This window comes from Calliphora vicina, chromosome 2 (assembly GCF_958450345.1).
Source record: "Calliphora vicina chromosome 2, idCalVici1.1, whole genome shotgun sequence".
Taxonomy (NCBI): Eukaryota; Metazoa; Arthropoda; class Insecta; order Diptera; family Calliphoridae; genus Calliphora; species Calliphora vicina.
In genome coordinates, this window is record NC_088781.1 from 45,138,886 (window position 1) to 45,158,794 (window position 19,909).

The window sequence follows — 19,909 nt, forward strand, 5'->3', positions numbered from 1 at the left end:
ATCGAACTTTTTTCCAAAATGGGCACTTTTTTAAATTTGTTTGTGCAAAAAGCACAAAAGAAAGCTTAGGTCTATTCCTTTAAGAGCTTTTTGGTATCGTAGTGGGATGCGAGTGTCTATCTATCAAAATAAATATTTTGTAACTCAAGACATACAATTTTTGTATTAAAACATTAATTTTGATACTATCCCTAATATACATATGGGGGAATATGTATATTAGGGTGGGTCGATTTTTTTCACGAAAAATCATCGAAATTTTCCCCAAGAAACCATAGGTCTAAAATCAAATGCTATCTTGCGCATTTCGTATTTTATCCAATGATATTTCAATATACATTTTTTTAATAGTTCTTTTATTGGATAAAAGATGAAATGCGCAAGATAGGATTTGATTTTAGACCTATGGAAACTTTCTTAGAATTTTCCGTAGATTGCGTTTCTGCTATACGATTTTTTACTTTTTGATCGTCCATACAAATCGACCCGACCTAATGTATATCCTTGCCACTCATGGTGAAGGGTATAACAAAGCAAAAGCTTTATTTATGTAATTCGCCAATGAAATTACAATTTCTAGCTTAGTTCTAAATCTTAACTTAGGCCATTAGTTCAAAAGTGGTGTAACCCCAAACTATTTAATTAGTGGTATATTCAACTTACACTACTTTTTATACCCTACACCACCATAGTGGGGAGGGTATAATGCGTTTGTGCAGATGTTTGTAACGCCCAAAAATATAAGTCTAACACCCACCTTAAAGTATACCGATCGACTCAGAATCACTGAGTCGATTAAACGATGTCCGTCCGTCCGTCTGGTCGGCTGGCTGGATGTCCATGTAAACCTTGTGCGAAGAGTACAGGTCGCAATTTCACCTAGCCCCCATACAAATGTCCTCTCGAAATTGGACTTTATCGGTAATAAATGTTTAATTTATATATGTGTTTACACAAATTCCGCTCCAAATAAGTTTTATATACACAAAATTCATGTCACCAAATTTTGTTACGATCGGTCCATAATTAGTCATAGCTCCCGCTTCCGAAAATCACTTTAACGTGCATAAATCGCTTAATAAGGTTGGCATACACACAATATTCAACATAGTTAACTTTAATATAGGCATAAATCACACGACCTAATTTCATGGTGATCGGTCCATAATTGGTCATAGGCCCCATATAAGGCCCACTTCTGAAAATCACTCAAAAATATAAATTATTGAAATTTTAAAAGAAAAATGTTTTTGCTCTTTTATTTAGTGTAGGGTATTATATGGTCGGGCTTGACCGATCATACTTTCTTACTTGTTTATATTGTGCTTTGTGCAAAAACAATTTTTTCAGCTCCATCTGATTTTGAATACCAAAAGGTAGCATACCCCACTTTTGAGCTGATGGCATCATTTTACATATACAATAATAATGTTAATGCAATTGGTTTAATAAATGCAGAATACTCCTTTTAATTATACCAGGATCAGTTGAAAAGCAAATTAAATTATATAAATTGTCGAATTGAACTCAAATTCTACGCCTCGGATCAAAGTTGGCATAATTTGAATGAAATATTGGAGCTTAAGAGGAATATAGTTTCTTGTTGGACGATTTGGAATTATGAATTAGATTTTGTGAAGTAGGAATTCCGACTTAATTGCACCACTTATTAAATTAATCAAGAATGAGATGGTCTTATATATTCTCCTTCATTTTATTGTAGAGAGTTTAATAAGCGCTAACCGACTTTCTTATGATGATAAATGCTAGGATTTCATGGGAGTTTTTGGAGACAAAATAAAAGAAATTGGTTTTGAATTTGAATTCAAACATAATTTAATATCAAGTAATACATCAAGATCAAGGAATACCTCAACTTTATCAAGTTGATGCTCATTGATCGAGTATCTACAGAGTACTGGACTTCGTCTGTAGACAAATCGCCTCAGTCGTCTATAACCCTCAAATGACAGCCACTCCCTGGCAAGGGGATTTGGATGATCCAATAGTTTTGACAGGTAGTTTAAACAGGAGAGTTGATCTTCTCGCGTATTATAGGGAAAAATTGTGAAAAATCAATATACTAAAATAATTCCACTTTCGATCAGAATAGAATTCTGTGACAGACGTGAACAATCGAATTTTTGGAATATTTTGAATAGTGAACTTGTTATTGGTCTATTTGGTTTAAATAAGTTTTCTTAGAGGAAGTCAAGTTCAAAAAACATCATATTAAACTAAGGAAAATAATTCCAGGGAATTCTCGCACAATTTCCCGGGATTGAAAATTTTGCCGTGAAAAACTCTAGGTCTAAGTTATTAAGATAATTTCTCAGATCAGTCTTCTTTGGTAGTGATTATGTTTAACCTTTACGCTTGGAGATCGCGATTTTTGCCATTGACGGCTGAGTGTTCTCTTTTCGTTGATAAGAGACTCAATGTTTCTATTAAGGAAACAAGAGCAATAGTTTTCCAATTTGCTGAGGGCGAGTGTTCTGATGACATGTCCATCGAAGGTATCACTGAAATAAATACTCGATTTATATTTTTGATTACAGTGAAGTCAATTAGATCGGGAATCATATAGATGTATGTAGGCCAATAAGTAGGTTGGCCACTAGATATATCATCCAGTCCGTTAGACGATATTACTTTTGGCGGTTGTCTTCCTCTAGTAGTAATAAGGCGAGAGCCCCAAAATGTATGTTTTCGTATATAGTTCATATTTTACAGCTCTCTAAAGTTGGAAATATAGGATATTTTTGTGACAAATTAGCAATGTTTTGGAATCGAATAACTTTGAAACACGTCATTCTATTTATCTCAAAAACCGATGCTATTATTTTCTTAGATTTTTTCACAAACTAAATTATATTTATTGTGTGAAAATTACAAATTGGGATTTCAATAGGTTCAGAAGTTATGGAAGTTTTTCTATAACAACTGACACAATGAAAAATACTGCGTTTTAGGTATTATGGTACATTTGAAGAGCCGCTGAACAAAAGGTACTTTTTCGCTCATTTCAAATTTTGTTGGGAAATTGAGTTTTATTTATTTCGCCCACTTAAAAAACTGCATGAATCTGGAAATGGTAACAAGTTTCTTACTTATCAATAGATACATCTAACTGCCATAAGTCAGCACATTAATGTTAAGGATGTTTGATAAAAAACCCTTTTTATTTTTGAAAAAGTACGTTTGTTAAAAACAAAATTAAAAAGTATGTTTTTTATGGTTTTTTTTAACGATATTTTAAATTAATGTTTTTAATCCTGATCTAATATATAAACAAATTACACAATGAAATTAAATTTTTTTTTTTTTTCTCAGAGAGTGTTGTACGTTTTGTTAGCACAATTTTTTTGAGAACCCATATACATACTTAGCAAAAAAAATTAAAAAAATATTGCTAACATGAAGGTTTCTAGAAGATTTCAACCCAAATATCGAAAAACCTCCTCAATTATTATACTTTTTTTAATGCGGAATAAAAGAAAAATTGGCATAGGCCTTCGGCTTACTGTTACTAATAGGATGATAAAAGCTACTATAAGTCAACTTTACGTTATTCGATATATTGGAGGTCAAAAAATCAATTTTTTGATAAATCTGACTTTTTTACGTACTAGAAAAGTATAGTGCAATGGAACAAAAATTTACTATAACTCAAAAACGGTAGAAACTAAGGGCCAGATTTATCCAAAAATCGATTTTTCCACCTTTGGAGATGGTCGTAATAAAATGGAATTACCTGTCAGACTTTTAATATATTTCCCTAAAAATAAAATATTACCAAATAACGGAATCTATTAAAAATTACGAATATCACGTGGTAAATATTAAAATATTGTATTTTTCAGTGCCAAGAAATATATAATACTCCTCATTATATAGACAACTGACATTTAGCACTTAAACACCCACTCTTCACTTTGTGGATACTCCCAAATAAACAGCGATTGGCATGATCAAACTATTAAATAATCGAAAGAGTAAAATAAAATAAAAACACATAATGAAAACTAAATAAAAAGAAGATAAAAATCAAAACAAACCATTAAAATAAAACAACAACTACCAAACAAATGGAAATACTAACAAATAAACATAAATTTACATACGTCATTAAACAAATCATGTCATTGTTATTAGAGGAGTCAAGTTTGAGCCAACATATATGTTAGTCTCTAGGTATATTCATATTACAAAAATATGGGAGTTGTAAATTAACTATTTAGCATTTAGTACAATACTAAATTAATAATTCAATCAGTAAAACATTTGGTAAAACAATAAAGAGATAATCAAGCTTTCAGAATATATTTTGAATACATGGTAATATGGAACATGTAAGCCAACACTGTAACCCAAATTTGTTTACTTTTGATGAAAATAAATGTTTAAAGTTCGCAGATTTTACAATTAATAACTCCCAACTGTGGCGTTATTTGAAAAAAAAACACTCATAATTCAAATCTCAAGCAATAATACGACGACACATACTCAATATTGGATTACAAATCAAAATGGGGCTACCACAATATTTGGGGTCTCTTCCAATAAACACTGACTGTGTACCAACGACAACAACAAATTACAAATGATTTAATATGCATGAATTATAATGACGAACTAAACGTTTCCGCGCATATTAAACACTTTCTGTGTTACGAACTCCACAACAAGACAACAAACAAGTAAGAGTGCTATATTCGGCAGTGGCTAATTTTATATACCCTTCACCAATAAAAATATTTAAAACAATTTTTGATGAAAACAAATTTGGTGAACAATTAGAGGTAGTCGTGGTTTTTTGCTTATATCTCAGCAATTTTCTCGATTTTAAACAGCAACATAAGTTTGACTACGACGGATATATTGATGTATCACTCATGCATGAAAGTTATTTGGGGGCTTCGAAAAGTTGATTTCAACAGACAGACGGAAGGACGAACATGGCTATATCGACTCCGCTATCTATAACGATCCAGAATATACTTTATAGGGTCGCAACCGAGAAATGTAGAAATTACAAACGGAATAACAAACTTAATATACCCTTGCCATTCACGATGAAAGGTATAAAAATAAATAAAAAAATTTAAATTGAAAATTAACAAACTGAAACTAAATTTAATGAAACTGACAAACAGCAGCCAAAAAAAAACAAACAAAAACACTCGCACCTATTCACCAATTGTTGGACAAGTTAAAACTGTCAAATGGCTGTAATTAACGCAACCCATAAAAAAACGCGTTAACAAAAGAAATTCAAAACAGGGCTTTTAAACTAAAGAGCAGAGGGGCCAACAGAAAAAGAAAATAAAAATGCACTTGTTGGTGAAACAGAAGCAAAAAAATTAAAGAAAAAATATTTAAATTTTTATAATAAAACAGAAAGTTTTTTTTGGAGGAAGACACTTTGACGATTTCAATTTTTTGGTGGTTTCATTTAAAACACTCCACTTTAAACCGTCAAAGAGTTTGTTTGGGGCTCGAGCCACCTTTAAAATTTCTTGCTTAAAAAATACTCTCATTCACTTACACTCTCTACGAAATTTGTTTTGAAACCATAAAATAAACGTGTGTGAAATAATTTCGTTTTAAATCGTTTTAAACTTTTAACGGGTTGACAGACAAACTAAAAAAAAATAACCACATTACACAAAAAGTGTCAATAAATAAAGTAAAAAAAATAACTGAAATAAATATTAAATAATAATAATTTCACTTTTTATTTACAATAATTTAAACAAATATTACAAAAGTGCATTTTGAACCAATAAAAAAATAATTAAAATATTTTAATAAAATTTTGTTTAATTTTTATGTTTATTTTAAATAAATGAAATGTTTTTGTTTAAAAAGTTCGACGTTCAATACGTGTTATTGTGTTTTTTATTAATAAATGTTTTCATAAATCGTGTTAACTCCCAATTTATTGATGAAGATGAGGAGGATAGTAACGAGGATGAAACGGAGGAGGAGAAGGCCGAACGTAAAAGTATTACAGAGGATTCCTATTTGACAGTGGTAAGTATAGGATGACCCTTGAAACCATCAAATACATGTGCAGAGTATCCAGTTTTAGAACTGACTTGCGACCATATACAAACTTTTTGCACTCTCCGACTTTCTTGTACCAAATCAGCAGGGTTATCATAATACTGAAAATCATAGAAATTGTTTTCAGTAATTTGTACTCTGTGTTTAAGGTATCTTTAAATTTAACTTAATTCGGCTCTTCCCAATAACTTCTGAGTATAACAATACTTATTGTAGTCCGACCTGATTTAAACTTCAAATACAAAATACCAAATTTCCTACTACAATTTTCAAAAGAAGCCAAATATCTTGGAGTAGCTTTAAACTCTAAGTTCCCATGCAAATGCAACACTGAGAGACGATTGTAAAAGCCCCTCTGTCCGTCTGGACCAATTCTCACCTATGACATATTTGTGCGATGAATTGTGCTAGCGAGATAATAAAACACATCTCTACTGTATAGAAAGTGTAATGATCTTGCAGTCGCTAAGGCAATGATATCTATCCGTTAAGCCAAGACTCAAGATGAAATAGGCGTGGCACCATCCTTCAGAGTATGTGTACACCGATATTTGAAACCAGAGGAGACAGGGCAGCAATATCTATCATTCTTTAGTCTACTATGATAGTATGAAAACAGATTTGGGCACTTTTTCATACATTTTCCTTAATGATCCTGATCTTCTGATATCTATCAGTCTGCAAAATACACGCATTATTCCTCAAGCGGAAATTAATGACATTGCTTTGACTGTGAAAATAATTCGAATGTAGAGTTGTCCACTATATGAATACATTGACAGTCAGCTATCAAGATTCCTAAATCACTGACCCAATTTGTACATCACCACATCGAGCTAAAGAGGATTTGTGGACATGAACGTATCTGTGAAAATGGAAAGCTCAATAAACCTGTATCTAAGGCTCTCATGAATAATATTATCACTTTTAAAATCCCACACAACTGTTCTACTTTTCACACGTGTACAATATTTAGAATGCTATGGTATGGTTATGCTATTTTGCACGAGAGAAGGGATTTGTCCAGTATGGACGAAGATGAGAAAGAATCGATACAACACTTTCTATGCAACTACCACGCTCTATATGAGCGCAAGCAATAATGACCCATGACCTGGGCTCTAATCAGATTTTCTAAGCAGAAATTACAAATTCGTCCAATGTATGTAGAACGCTTCTAATTGTTCATATAACTTACAGAAATTATATATACGAGGGTCAATACATTATTTTTTGAATAAAGCACAGTTTTTTGGATAAAAACTCATTCCTTTGAGCTCTAAACGCTTTGTCCAACGTTTCTCCAATTTATTTATCCCTTCCAAAAATTAAGAATTGTTGAAGTCAGCAAAATAGGTATTTGTTGGTAGATGATTTTATCGTTGCTGTTACATCTCTTTGAAAACAATAAATAGTGAGTCGGCGCTAAATTCAGCTAAGTCTTAGTCTGAGTGATGGTTTATCTCCTAAAGTCATGCGGTAATTTGCTATCAATGGTTATCAAACACAAACTAAATAACACAGCTTGTTAATAGATTGACAGGAGACAACTGACAGATGCCTGTTGACAGGAGCAGTGCTGTCATTTCAGTTAAGAGACGGGAATTTCAAAAAGTCATGGACTTATTGGACCGCCCCACAGTGGGAAAAATCACCAATCTAGCTTATAAAAAATCGTAACTTTTAAAACTATTGATCTGAGGAGTAAGAAATGTATGAAGCGATTGTAGCTAATAGAGCGATCTTTAAATATATTGTATTTGTAGATACCCTGTTTCATTACAGGGTGCACCAAAAGGAAGGTTTTAATGGAAATTGCAATTTTTCTTGATATTAAAGTTCAACAAAATAAATCAGAATTTTTTGTTAAATAAAACTCAACAAAAAAAATCTTTTGTTAATTAAATCATAGCAATAGCTTTTTCCAATAAAAATTATTTAAAAAAAGAATTTTCATTGAAAAATGTTGAAAAAAACCTCTTTTTTATGATGGTGTTTCGCGCGTTTTGTAACCTTGAAGAATTATTTAAAAATATGAATTTTCATTGAAAAATTTTGAAAAAAAACCTCTTGGTTATGATGGGGTTTCTCGCGTTTTGTTACCTGAAAGAAACAAACAGCCTTATTAGACAGTAAAAACCATACATACGAGGGCACGCCCTCGTAAATCTAAAGTTATAGGAGTTAGGATCGAGTAAAATCGATTATAGCCCAACATAACCTAAATTATAGTAAGAATTGTGCTCGATTTCCCAATGATTGATAACTTCACTGACATTTATTGTTGGGTTGGATAAGCTAGTTCTAGGTCACAGGTTGCTTAGGCCAGATCATCAGGAAACCTATTCCCAAAAGGCTTTAGAAATACTAAAGTTATTATACGTCTGAGTGTTTGAATGAGAATTGCAGACACTCAAGCTTTATTTGTAAAAATATCAAAGCTTAAATAAAACACCAACAATAATTATTTATATAATATTAATTTATGAAAATTCTGGTGCTGTTTCCATCTGGATTTTGATGTGATTTTAATAACTTCTCTTGATTCATATTGAGCATACTCAGAGAATGCACTATACGATTTGTTGTAAATGACATCTAATAAAATGAGTTCAAGATCAATTCAGAGTTACCACAAGGTTCAGTTCCTTCTCATATTTTCTCTTATTTTTATTTGACCATCTACGTCTAACTTTGTCAAGTGATCAGGGTCGATTTTAAACCTCATTTGTGATCGTATTAGTATATTAGTGAGATAAATACTAAGAAACAGTCTAGATTAGAGATCGGATCTCTTTCTCTTTTTCATAAATTCCAAAACGTATCTTACGATTACACAGATTACTTTCCTTAGCAATTATTCCAACGTATGTATGTATGTAAGTCAAGAAAGTGCATTACAGTGAAAGCCATCCCTCTCTATATATTGAAGGAAATCTTTATAAACTATATAATTGGAAACTTTTAATCGATTTTTGATTTCACACACCATACGTCGGAATCGAGATAAAACTCAACATTAAGAAGCTTTATTTAAAAAGGCATCAAACCACCCTAGTCTTTGAATATCATATTATGTCTGTATTTAGATAATATGTAGCAAAAACTAACCTTTTGATTTTCGCATCGAAAAATCGGTATGAGCTGTGAATAATTTCAGAACATTATTGATAATACTTCCCAGATACTTTGTGAGATCATGAAAAGTATTAGAAAACCCGAAAGCATATGTATATTTGCATTAGCTTTATCTTCTCAGGGTCTGGGTAATTGGCATCTGAAGAATTAGAATGAAATTTCGAATTATCTTTAAGTGATTTGTACAGCTTTTCCCCTTATTGATTATAGTAACTCTACCGTATGGTAGCTGAACACATCCATTTGGCGATGTTCTAGTTGTCAATGCTAATTTTTGAAACCTGGTGGCACAAAACAATAATTGACTGGCACTCTACTGTAGTCATTGGAAGGTAGATTCAATCTTCTTACATGTGCCACAAATGCTTCTGATCACAATGTGGCATTCAGAGACACTTAGAGAAACCAAGAAACTAAAACATAAATCATTCTTCCTTAAATATCAATTTCAACAAGTATCGACACGAGTTCGTCATATGAATGCTCTAGCGAGTCTTAAGGTTTCGAGGAAAAGGCATACATAATTACTTATCCAGAACATTTCAAAAATTCGAAAATGATTAACTAAAGCTTCCTCTGTTCCGCTCAGATTTAGACAGCAAAAATTATTAATAGGAAATCACTTGCAATACAAATATCAATTATCAAGTATTTACGGGTTGAAAAGAAATTCAAATAAGATAGCGTGATTTCTTTCTATTTGAAACTTATTAATGTTAAATTGTTTTTGGATATCAACATTTTTAAGAGTTTGGTCAATAATGAATCGATCCACACTTATTTGTGGACAAATTTTTGTGGATATCTATATAAACAAAGCATTTATGAACGATTAAGTTCTGACTCAGAAAATGATTCTGAGTCGATCGGTATACTCTATATGGATGGATATTGGTGTAGAATACAAACAGTTAATTCATGACAATTGAATTTGTAGTCAATTGTTTCAATGAGTCCAAAAGACTTAACTTGACAATCGTAATTAATCATTATAAACTGACTTTCTAGAAAAGAAAATAATCTGATCAGTACTACTATTTCATTGAGAAATGTATGAGATATTATTTATATAACCTATAGCTCTAGTTAACTGATCTTTTAAAGGTTGAAATTTTAGATAGAAGTATTTGGGAATAAAAAAGTAACGAAGACTATAAGTTGAAATGAAAACAGACCAGAGTCTCTGGTGGGAATCGAACCCGCAACTCCCAGACAAGCAATCTACCAACTATTTTACCGGGGATCAGAAATTTAATATCATGGTAAACATCAGAAATTTAGAAATTTGATTGAAAAAAGTAGAAAACAAGTCTTTTAGCTACTACATTTAGCATTTCATTTAACGATTTAAATTTACTTAGTTCATACTGTATTGTCAGCAAAAGTACATCATAAATATTTCATGAATTTAAACAAATAATTACATTTTCTCAACTTTCTCTGGAATATAACTATGTAAACTATTTACAAAAGTATGTAAGTAAGTAGATTTCTTTAATTTTCTTGCCATTAAAAAGTACTTGCATTTGTTACTTTGTTCTCGCCGGTTGCAGTAGTTATTCACTAGCACCGTTTTCTATTTAAATACGCTACACTCGTGTATATAAATTATATATAAAACTCACTTAACATAATTAACTACATTTTCTCTCATTCTAAAAGAAAATTTAATTGAAATGCAAGAACTTTTCTTTTTTCTTCTTTTTTGTAGTTAAATACTTTTTGTTACTGACTTGCACATTCCTGCTGCAGTTGTCCTTTAAATAATACACTATAAAAATTAAATGTACTCCTACAATATTTTATTCTCTTTTCATTTCATTTTCATCTGTATCAATCCTTCATCGTCACAACCTTTTAAAACAACAACGACGACAACAATATCAAGGATAAATTAATTGCTAAATATGGGTATCCAGCTGAAGTCCATACTGTCACCACGGATGATGGTTACATTTTAACCATGCATCGTATACGTGGCAAACAAGGTGCTCAACCATTTTTCTTGCAACATGGTCTCGTTGATAGCTCAGCAGGTTACGTTATTATGGGTCCAAACATAAGTCTTGGTAAGTTTTCACCTGGTTCTGGGTTATTTTTATATATTAAAAAACAAAAATGAGAATAAACAGTGTTTAAAAAATGAATTTAATGCATGACTGACTAAATGCTGCCAGCTTCAGTCACAAAACTGATGTTTTACACCATTTCTAGGGGAAATTTTAGATTTTTGAAAAAATCATTCTCTGGACTTTCAAATGCCAATTGAAGAATATGATATGAAATAGAAGGGGGACCATTCGCCGAAGCTTATGGTGAACGTGTTCCATCGGTTTCGACATGCGAGAGACGGGTTGTGCGGTGGTGATTCTAACACAAAGATCGCCTAGGCCACGCAAAAAAGTTTGAATACCATGAATTGGAGGCATTACTCCATGAAAACTGTTTCAAATCTCATCAAGAGCTTGCAAAATCATTGGGAGCTACTCCTGTAGCAATTTCAAAATGTTTGCGAGCAGCAGTATTCATCCAAATCCAGGGAAATTGGGTGTCATACGAATTGAAGCAGAGAGAGACCGTGCAAAACGATTTTGTATGTCCGAAATTATGCTTGAAAGCTTTGAAAGAGAATCACTTTTGCACCGAATCATTATTTGCATTATCTTTTATGAGCTAATAAAATCTGGCCAGACCATCACAGGGAACCTGTACCGAACCCAACAGATTCGTTTGATGCGAGCGTTTGCCGAAAAATGCACAGAATATGAGGCCAGACATGATCGAAGCAAAACGATCTCTCTGAGATACGCTTCACTTTCGAACAGATTATCCGATATTGGCTTGATTCGTTCTGGGCCTCAAAATATGAGCAGTTCTTTGGTCAAAAACTTGTGTTTTTTTTGAGCTCTTTGATGGAATTCATTATATGCAATTTAGAGCTATAGGAACCTGAATATCAATACCACAAATCAGTGCTTTGAGTTCATCAATGTAATACTCCTACTAGGCTGCTTTAAAACTTTGAAATTTCTTATTGAAAACTCCTTTAGAAATGGTGCTTTATATTGAAGTAATAATAAAATAAAACCCACCAAATCTCTGCAGTTAATCTGTGTCTGTATTTGAATAGTGCAACACACAAGCCCACACAACGAAAGAACAAATATTTTAATACTCTCTGCTGTAAATTGTTGTCTGGCAAAAATTGGAATCCTTGGTTTTGTTTGCTTGCTTTTTTTAAATATGAAGTTGAGTAATTTCTAAGATAAACATTGATTAATTACTTCAACGCAGAAAGGCAACAACAATAACCAACAGCAACATCAAAAAAAATACAAGAACAACGGGGAAAAACCCCGACAAAAAGGAAGTAAGAAATATGACAAGGATGTTATTACAAATTACAAGGATTAAAATAGTTATATATGTGTAAGAGTAAGTGAGTAAATAAAAATATGAAGAAGAGAGAGCGAGAGCAAGAGGATGTCAATTTATTTATGCATTTAATTAAATGTTTAATTTAAATAATGTATGAACATGTTACATATGCCAAATGATTGATAAAAAAATTTTATTTACTTTATAATAAGTGCTGCACGTAACGAACAGATTTAATGTAATTGTCGGCTGTCTGAAGTTTATTGATGAAGTAAAGATTAACAAAATAAATAAAATGAATTGCAGACTCAGAATATTTGAGGAGTTATACATTTAATAACCATTGAAGATGTGGAAAATTGTTACATATTTCAGTAGCTCCAAAGAAGACTGGTTACTTTAAATGGAGGATTTGCAACAAGTCTGCTTATGTCCAGCAAATCTTAAAATGATTTTGTTTACATTACATTATAATGCTCTTTCATTTCATTCACATTGATATTTACTCAATGTTGTTTTACCAAGTTTTTAATGTTTATTTAAAACATCAAGTTTTTTACGACGTTTTGTTGAAGATATCAGACCAGTAGGAGACACCTGATTTTCAATAGTTTGGGCCAGAATTCATGGCGTTAAATTCTTTGTCTGATTTTTATACCCTACACCACCATAGTGGGGAGGGTATTATGCGTTTGTGCAGATGTTTGTAACGCCCAAAAATATTAGTCTAACACCCACCTTAAAGTATACCGATCGACTTAGAATCACTTTCTGAGTCGATTAAGCAATGTCCGTCCGTCCGTCCGTCTGGTTGGCTGTCCATGTAAACCTTGTGCGCAGAGTACAGGTCGCAATTTTGAAGATATTTCGATGAAATTTGATACATATTATTTTTTCGTCTCAAGGACCAAGCCTATTGAAACTGGCTGAAATCGGTCCATTATTTCACCTAGCCCCCATACAAATGTCCTCCCGAAATTGGACTTTATCGGTCATAAATGTTTAATTTATATATGTATCTCCACAAATTCCGCTCCAAATAAGTTTTATATACACAAAATTCATGTCACCAAATTTTGTTACGATCGGTCCATAATTAGTCATAGCTCCCATATAGACCCGCTTCCGAAAATCACTTTAACGTGCATAAATCGCTTAAAAATATTGGTAAACACACAAAATTCAACATAGTTAACTTTAATATAGACATAAATCACACGACCTAATTTCATGGTGATCGGTCCATAATTGGTCATAGCCTCCATACAACCCCACTTCCGAAAATCACTCAAAAATATAAATTATTGAAATTTTAAAAGAAAATTTTTTTTTGCTCTTTTACTTAGTGTAGGGTATTATATGGTCGGGCTTGACCGAACATACTTTCTTACTTGTTTTCTTTGAGAGCTTCCAGACTTAAAAAAACTATAAAGAAGTGTAAAGTGGTCAAATAAAGAAATCTAGCCAGCCACTTCAGATGAATATTCGCTGATCTTGACAACGCCGGCATAAATGCTGTGACTTTAAATAGATTTAATGGATTATAGTGAATATTATGTTTCCCATAAATCAGGTTTGTTTACTTATAAAATCAACTAATCTTCGTAGCTCATTATAATTTTCGAGCGTCCACTGCTTCATTTAGGTTCAAGAGATCGTGAACAAAGTTTCTAACACAATTTATGTCGTTAAATTCTTGATACCATGTCGGATATTCACTGAGAGAGCTTCCAGAGTTATAGAAACCCTAAAGAAGTCGGAAGCGATCGAATCAGAGGATTTTTCCACATACTCGACGATCATGACAACTCTGGCATAAATGCTGTGACATTAAATCAATTAATGGATTATAGAAAATGATGCAAATGATCTTAGTGGCTTATTATAATTTTGTAGCGTCCACTGCTTCATTAAGGTTCAGGATATCATGAACATAATTTACAAATATCAGAACGGAACTGATAGTTAGAATTCAGTTTGGTCCACGATCACATATTCTACATATAGTTAAGTTATGCGGTAACCTACACAAATATTTGGAATAATTCATCATTAATATGCGTAGGCATTTGTAAAATATCATTCTTGACTTAAGCAATCTAATATTTTTATGAGGTCCCTCCTGGATGGTCTTTAATTAAAAAACAGGAAAGAGCTTAAGTAAACCGAAAAATATCAAACTAATAAGTCCATATTATAATTTCTTATGAAAACCTTATAATAAATATTATTATACGAAAGATATATAGTGAATCTAATCATTAAAAAAAGTCAAATAGCACACATTGTTGTCCGACAATGCTAACGACAGAACCCAATGATCTCCTCCTTATTGTCATTTGTGTTTGTCGCCCTCATTAAAAAATGGTCAAAATATAACCCATTGTTGTCTGACAACGCTAACGATGAGTAAATACCTTTTGCGCGGTTTCATAGTTTTGTACGTAGAGAAAAAAACATGTAAATGTTTAAATATTCAAAAGACTAGGCAAATACATACAAACACATTCCAAATAATTAGAAATCTGAATGTCGTTCAATGCTGTCATATACGAGCTACGATCAAATGGATCCTTCACATACCTATATATGCTCTGCTCGTATTTTCTTAGGTGCTGTCTGACATGCCTCGGGGTAGACTACAACTGTATGATGTTTAAGTTTGGATGACTCCTCCGGTGACATTCAAGAAGGAACTTTTGTGTCAACATGATGTTGTGTTCCTTGACCGGTAGAACCTTAGTTTCCTCGTGAAGGTGGTGTTCGGAGGTAAATTGGAGGCAGCCTGTGACGGTCCTTAAGGCCGCATTTTGACAGCTTTGAATATTTCTCCACTGAGTATCACTGACCGGCCAATAGTCATGTAGGTTGCTAGCAAAGTTCTGCCGGCTAGTGCCTTGAGGACCTTGTTTCTATTTTGCATTTTATGCGTGATTGCAGTGATGTGTGCTGACGGAATTTGTACGCCGTCGACCATGATAAGTTGTATTGTACCTCCTACTTTCAGGTGGTATAGAGTATTGCCGATGACTTCATTGGTGATGGCTGCAGGTTAGGTGCAGTGAAGAAATTGTGGATTTCGTTGAGATAACCATTAACCATACCACATCTACCATTACCACAGAGCTCATAAACGTTGCTTCCTGTCGCCAAGATGGTGTAGTCTTCTGTATAGGTGATTGCCTACAAGCTTTTATTGATCTCAGAATCGAAGACTGGTCAGCATTCTTAGCGGTTTCACTCTTAAGTTTGCCACATAGAAATGTCACCACGTCATACTCGGCCAAAAATTGTCAACTCAGCTCGAGGAAATTCTTCAACCAATGAAAGGATTTTGGAATACACCAAAAAAATTGTAACTATAGACTATGTGAGAAATGTTTTTATACACCAATGGGTTCATTGAATCCATTTTTCCATTGAATGAATGAATGGTAGGAAGAAGTTAGAGATTCTTGAAATCGTTTAAGTAATCTACGCAGCAATTATTTGAAAATTTGAGCTGTATGGTATTATCGTTTGACACCCAGCTCAGGACAAGAGGACGTACACAAGAATCTTCCAATCTGAATTCGCTGAATACATGGTATCCTTACATTTGGAAAAGAACTCTGCAATCCGTCAACAATGCAATGAGGGCTCTTAAAGTCTTTTTAAGGACTTTGTAGTTTGTAGTGTGGTTCCAATGTGGAACAAACGGCCACAACAAAGTTTTCCGATCGTGATCCATCCCGTGATATATGCTTCACTACGGCCCAGGAGTTTCCAGTTATGTTTCTTTCAGTCTCGATTTGTCTCCTCCATGGCCAATCCTGCAATTTACGATTGATGATCTGAATACGTATTGGTGTTTCACCTGCTCTTTCCCACAGGTCTCTGTTTGAGATAACATTCGGTAAAAATATCAGGAGTAGTTTTAGTAACGAGCGGTTAATGAATACCTGCAATCATTTCGTGGTACTGTAAAATAAGCTCTTTGACTTTCTTCTTTATTTGCATATTCATTTTCCGAATGTTAGAGACCATTACAATTAAATAATTTTTTTGTTTAATTTTAAAATAATTTGAAATAGGTTTCATAATTTCTGCAAAAGAATCTCTATTTCTGGCCTACAAAAGATTTCCCACATCTTGGATACCAGTCCACATTTGTATGTTATCAAGTCATGTTGTTTATTTTCTTCCTCTGGAGATTCTTCCTTCAATGTTTCCTCGAATTATGGTTTGAAGAAATTTATCTTTCGGGTTTCTCATGATATCACCCAAGTATGATGATTTTCTTCTCTATATTGTTTGCACAAGTTCCTTTTCTCGTTTTATTCTTATCAGAACTGTTGAATTAGTTATGAAGTGTGTCCAGAGAACTTTTAGAATACGGCGATAAATCCACATTTCAAAAGCATTGCCCCGAGATATTTTAAGTTTTGTACTCTGCAGACGTGTTATAAAATTTCTTTATTTTCTAACGATGCATCGTTGATGAACAATATTTTTCATTTGAAAGATTTAGTACACAAGGTAGTCTAATTTCTGCAAGGTGTCTGTTGGTTTGGTTATAGATTTAATAAACTGCCACTATCTTCTCAACTAAGTCCTTCCCTATGTATGCTATAAATATATTTCTTAATATTAGAAATTAATGGAAGTGGCCAAGGCATACATATATTAATAAAATTAACAAATAAAATTAGTGGACTAATTTTTGCCTTCGATATCGATATCAAAATCCAAAATAAATAATTAAGAGATCTATATTCTGCTGTGCCGAATCTATTATAGCCTTCACCAAATTATACTTCAAAATACAAATTTTAAATATTTTTAAGTAAACATTTTTTTTTGTTTTTTTAATTTTTTGGAAAAAAATGTTCGAATTGTTATTTTAAAATTTTTTTCTTTTTAAATTTTTAAAAAAAAGTTTTTGTTTTTTAAATTTTTTTTTTGGTGAAAAAAAATTCGGGTTAAGAAATATTTTTTACTATTTTGACCCATTGTAGGTCCAACTTACTATAGTCTTATATACGTTTTAGCAAAGGTCTTTGAAATATCTCTCATTAGATATCCATATTGTCTATATTAATGACTTAGTAATCCAGATATAGGTCAAAAATCGAGGTTGTCCTGGTTTTTACTTCATATCTCAGCCATTTGTGGACCGATTTTGCTGATTTTAAGTAGGAAACTTCACGAAAGCATTTCTGATAGAATTAGTGAAGATTTGGATGCCGAAGATATCTGAGTTCTTCAGGAAATTGATTTCAACAGACAGACAGACGGACGGACATGGCTTAATCGACTCCGCTATCTATAAGGATCCAGAATATATATACTTTATAGGGTCGGAAAATTATATTGTGGAAATTACAAACGGAATGACAAACATATATATACCCTTCTCACGAAGGAGAAAGGTATAAAAATCTCGCAATTTCGAATAAGCCAAACATTTTTTAACTTTGTTGGCTTATCAGTTTCTGCAGCAAGCCAATCCTTTATAATTTAAAATTCGCTTATAATACAATTTCACTTTCTTTGTCTTCTCTTCCAGCCTACCTTCTTGCCGACCGCAACTACGATGTATGGATGGGCAATGCGCGTGGCAATCGTTACTCCCGCAATCACACCACCTTAGATCCGGAAGGTAAAAAGTTCTGGGAATTTAGTTGGCATGAAATTGGTGTTTACGATCTGCCAGCCATGATTGATTATGTACTCAAAACCACTGGCTTTAAAAAGTTACAATATGCTGGCCATTCTCAAGGTTGTACGGCATTCTTTGTCATGTGTTCCATGAGACCAGAATACAACAATAAAATTATTATGATGCAGGCCATGGCACCGGCAGTGTATGCCAGAGAGACAGAGGAACATCCCTATATAAGAGCCATCAATTTGTACTTTAATGTAAGTAGGATGATATTTTCAATACTTACAGCAGAATTTCATGATATTTATTCTCTTATTAAGAGTTTGGTGGGCAGTTCTATAACGGAAATGTTTAATGGTGAATTTCGTTTTCTGTGTCGCATGACCGAGGAAACGGAGAGGCTGTGCATAGAGGCGGTGTTTGGAATAGTGGGACGCAATTGGGGAGAATTTAATAGGGTGAGTATAAACTTTTTAAATGAATTAAAGAATTAAAAACTAAATAATTTCTCTTTTATGTTTTGCTAAAGAAAATGTTTCCCGTTATCTTGGGCCATTATCCGGCTGGTGTGGCCGCCAAACAGGTCAAACATTTTATACAAATTATCAAAACTGGCAAATTTGCTCCCTACAGTTATAGTTCCAATAAAAATATGTTGCTGTATAAGGAACGTGAACCTCCACGCTATAACTTGACGGCGGTAACAGTACCCACTTATGTTTATTATTCATCCAATGATCTGCTCTGTCATCCCTCAGATGTGGAGGACATGTATAACGATTTAGGTCGGCCCTTGGGCAAATATTTGGTGCCTCAAAAAGAATTCAATCATATGGATTTCTTGTGGGCTTTAAATGTTAGAAAACTGGTGTACACCAGAATGCTGCAAGTATTGGCTGGCAAGACTGTTAAGGAGAGACGTGATAATGTGAGTGTATATCCTACAGTGGGAAAAGAAGCTTCGAAAGAATTGCTGATTGAAAAAGCAGGGATTTAGTGAAATGCTAATATTTTCGAATTAGTTTTTTAAGTATTTATTGTTTATTTGTAAGTATTTATTTTATTTATATGCAAAGAATAAAAGAAAATTTTTAAACCAAAAAAAGGAATTGTATGACTGAGAGCCTGAGATATGAAAATTTGATAACCCTTTCCTTATTCACAAGAAAACGTCTTCTCTTTCCTTAACATATTTTATGTTTGAAATATACAATAATTCTTATAAACATCACTTGAATTCACAACAATTCGACTGAAGTTGAGTTGATAAAAAAAATAAGAAGTGCCAACAAAATAAAAAGAAATGAAGTGTTGTGCAGTTTTGTCATATCAGAAAAAAATTTTATTTGTTATTCAAAATTTAAATTGGTGTCACTACGACAACAATATTTTTCCAAAGTACCAAAAAAAATATAAGAAAATTATTCATACAAATAGAAGTTTGAGGAAAACAGCAAAATGAAATATAAGAAAAATGTCATTTGCAGCTTACAATTTAAAATTTTTGAAAGAAAAATGTTTTAAGAAAATAAATAAAAATAAATATAATTCATAGTCATATTGTCAACACTTCTCTAGGCTGCAGGGTTTTTAAATTAAAAGTAGGTTTTTTTTTAAGAAAGCCAAACTCTATTGTTAAATTTTTCATAGAATTATATTTTATATATTTCCTGTTTG

The 19,909-nt window shown here is 32.6% G+C and overlaps 1 protein-coding gene across 1 annotated transcript; it reads left to right on the forward strand.

Moving 5' to 3' along the window:
- Positions 1-4,343: 4,343 nt before the first annotated feature.
- Lip1 (Lipase 1) lies at positions 4,344-19,337 on the forward strand. Its single transcript, XM_065499967.1, has 6 exons — positions 4,344-4,352; positions 5,872-6,036; positions 11,096-11,276; positions 18,134-18,489; positions 18,553-18,690; positions 18,762-19,337. Exons 1-6 carry the CDS (start codon positions 4,344-4,346, stop codon positions 19,227-19,229), a joined length of 1,317 nt encoding a protein of 438 aa, XP_065356039.1. The 3' UTR covers positions 19,230-19,337.
- Positions 19,338-19,909: the final 572 nt, after the last annotated feature.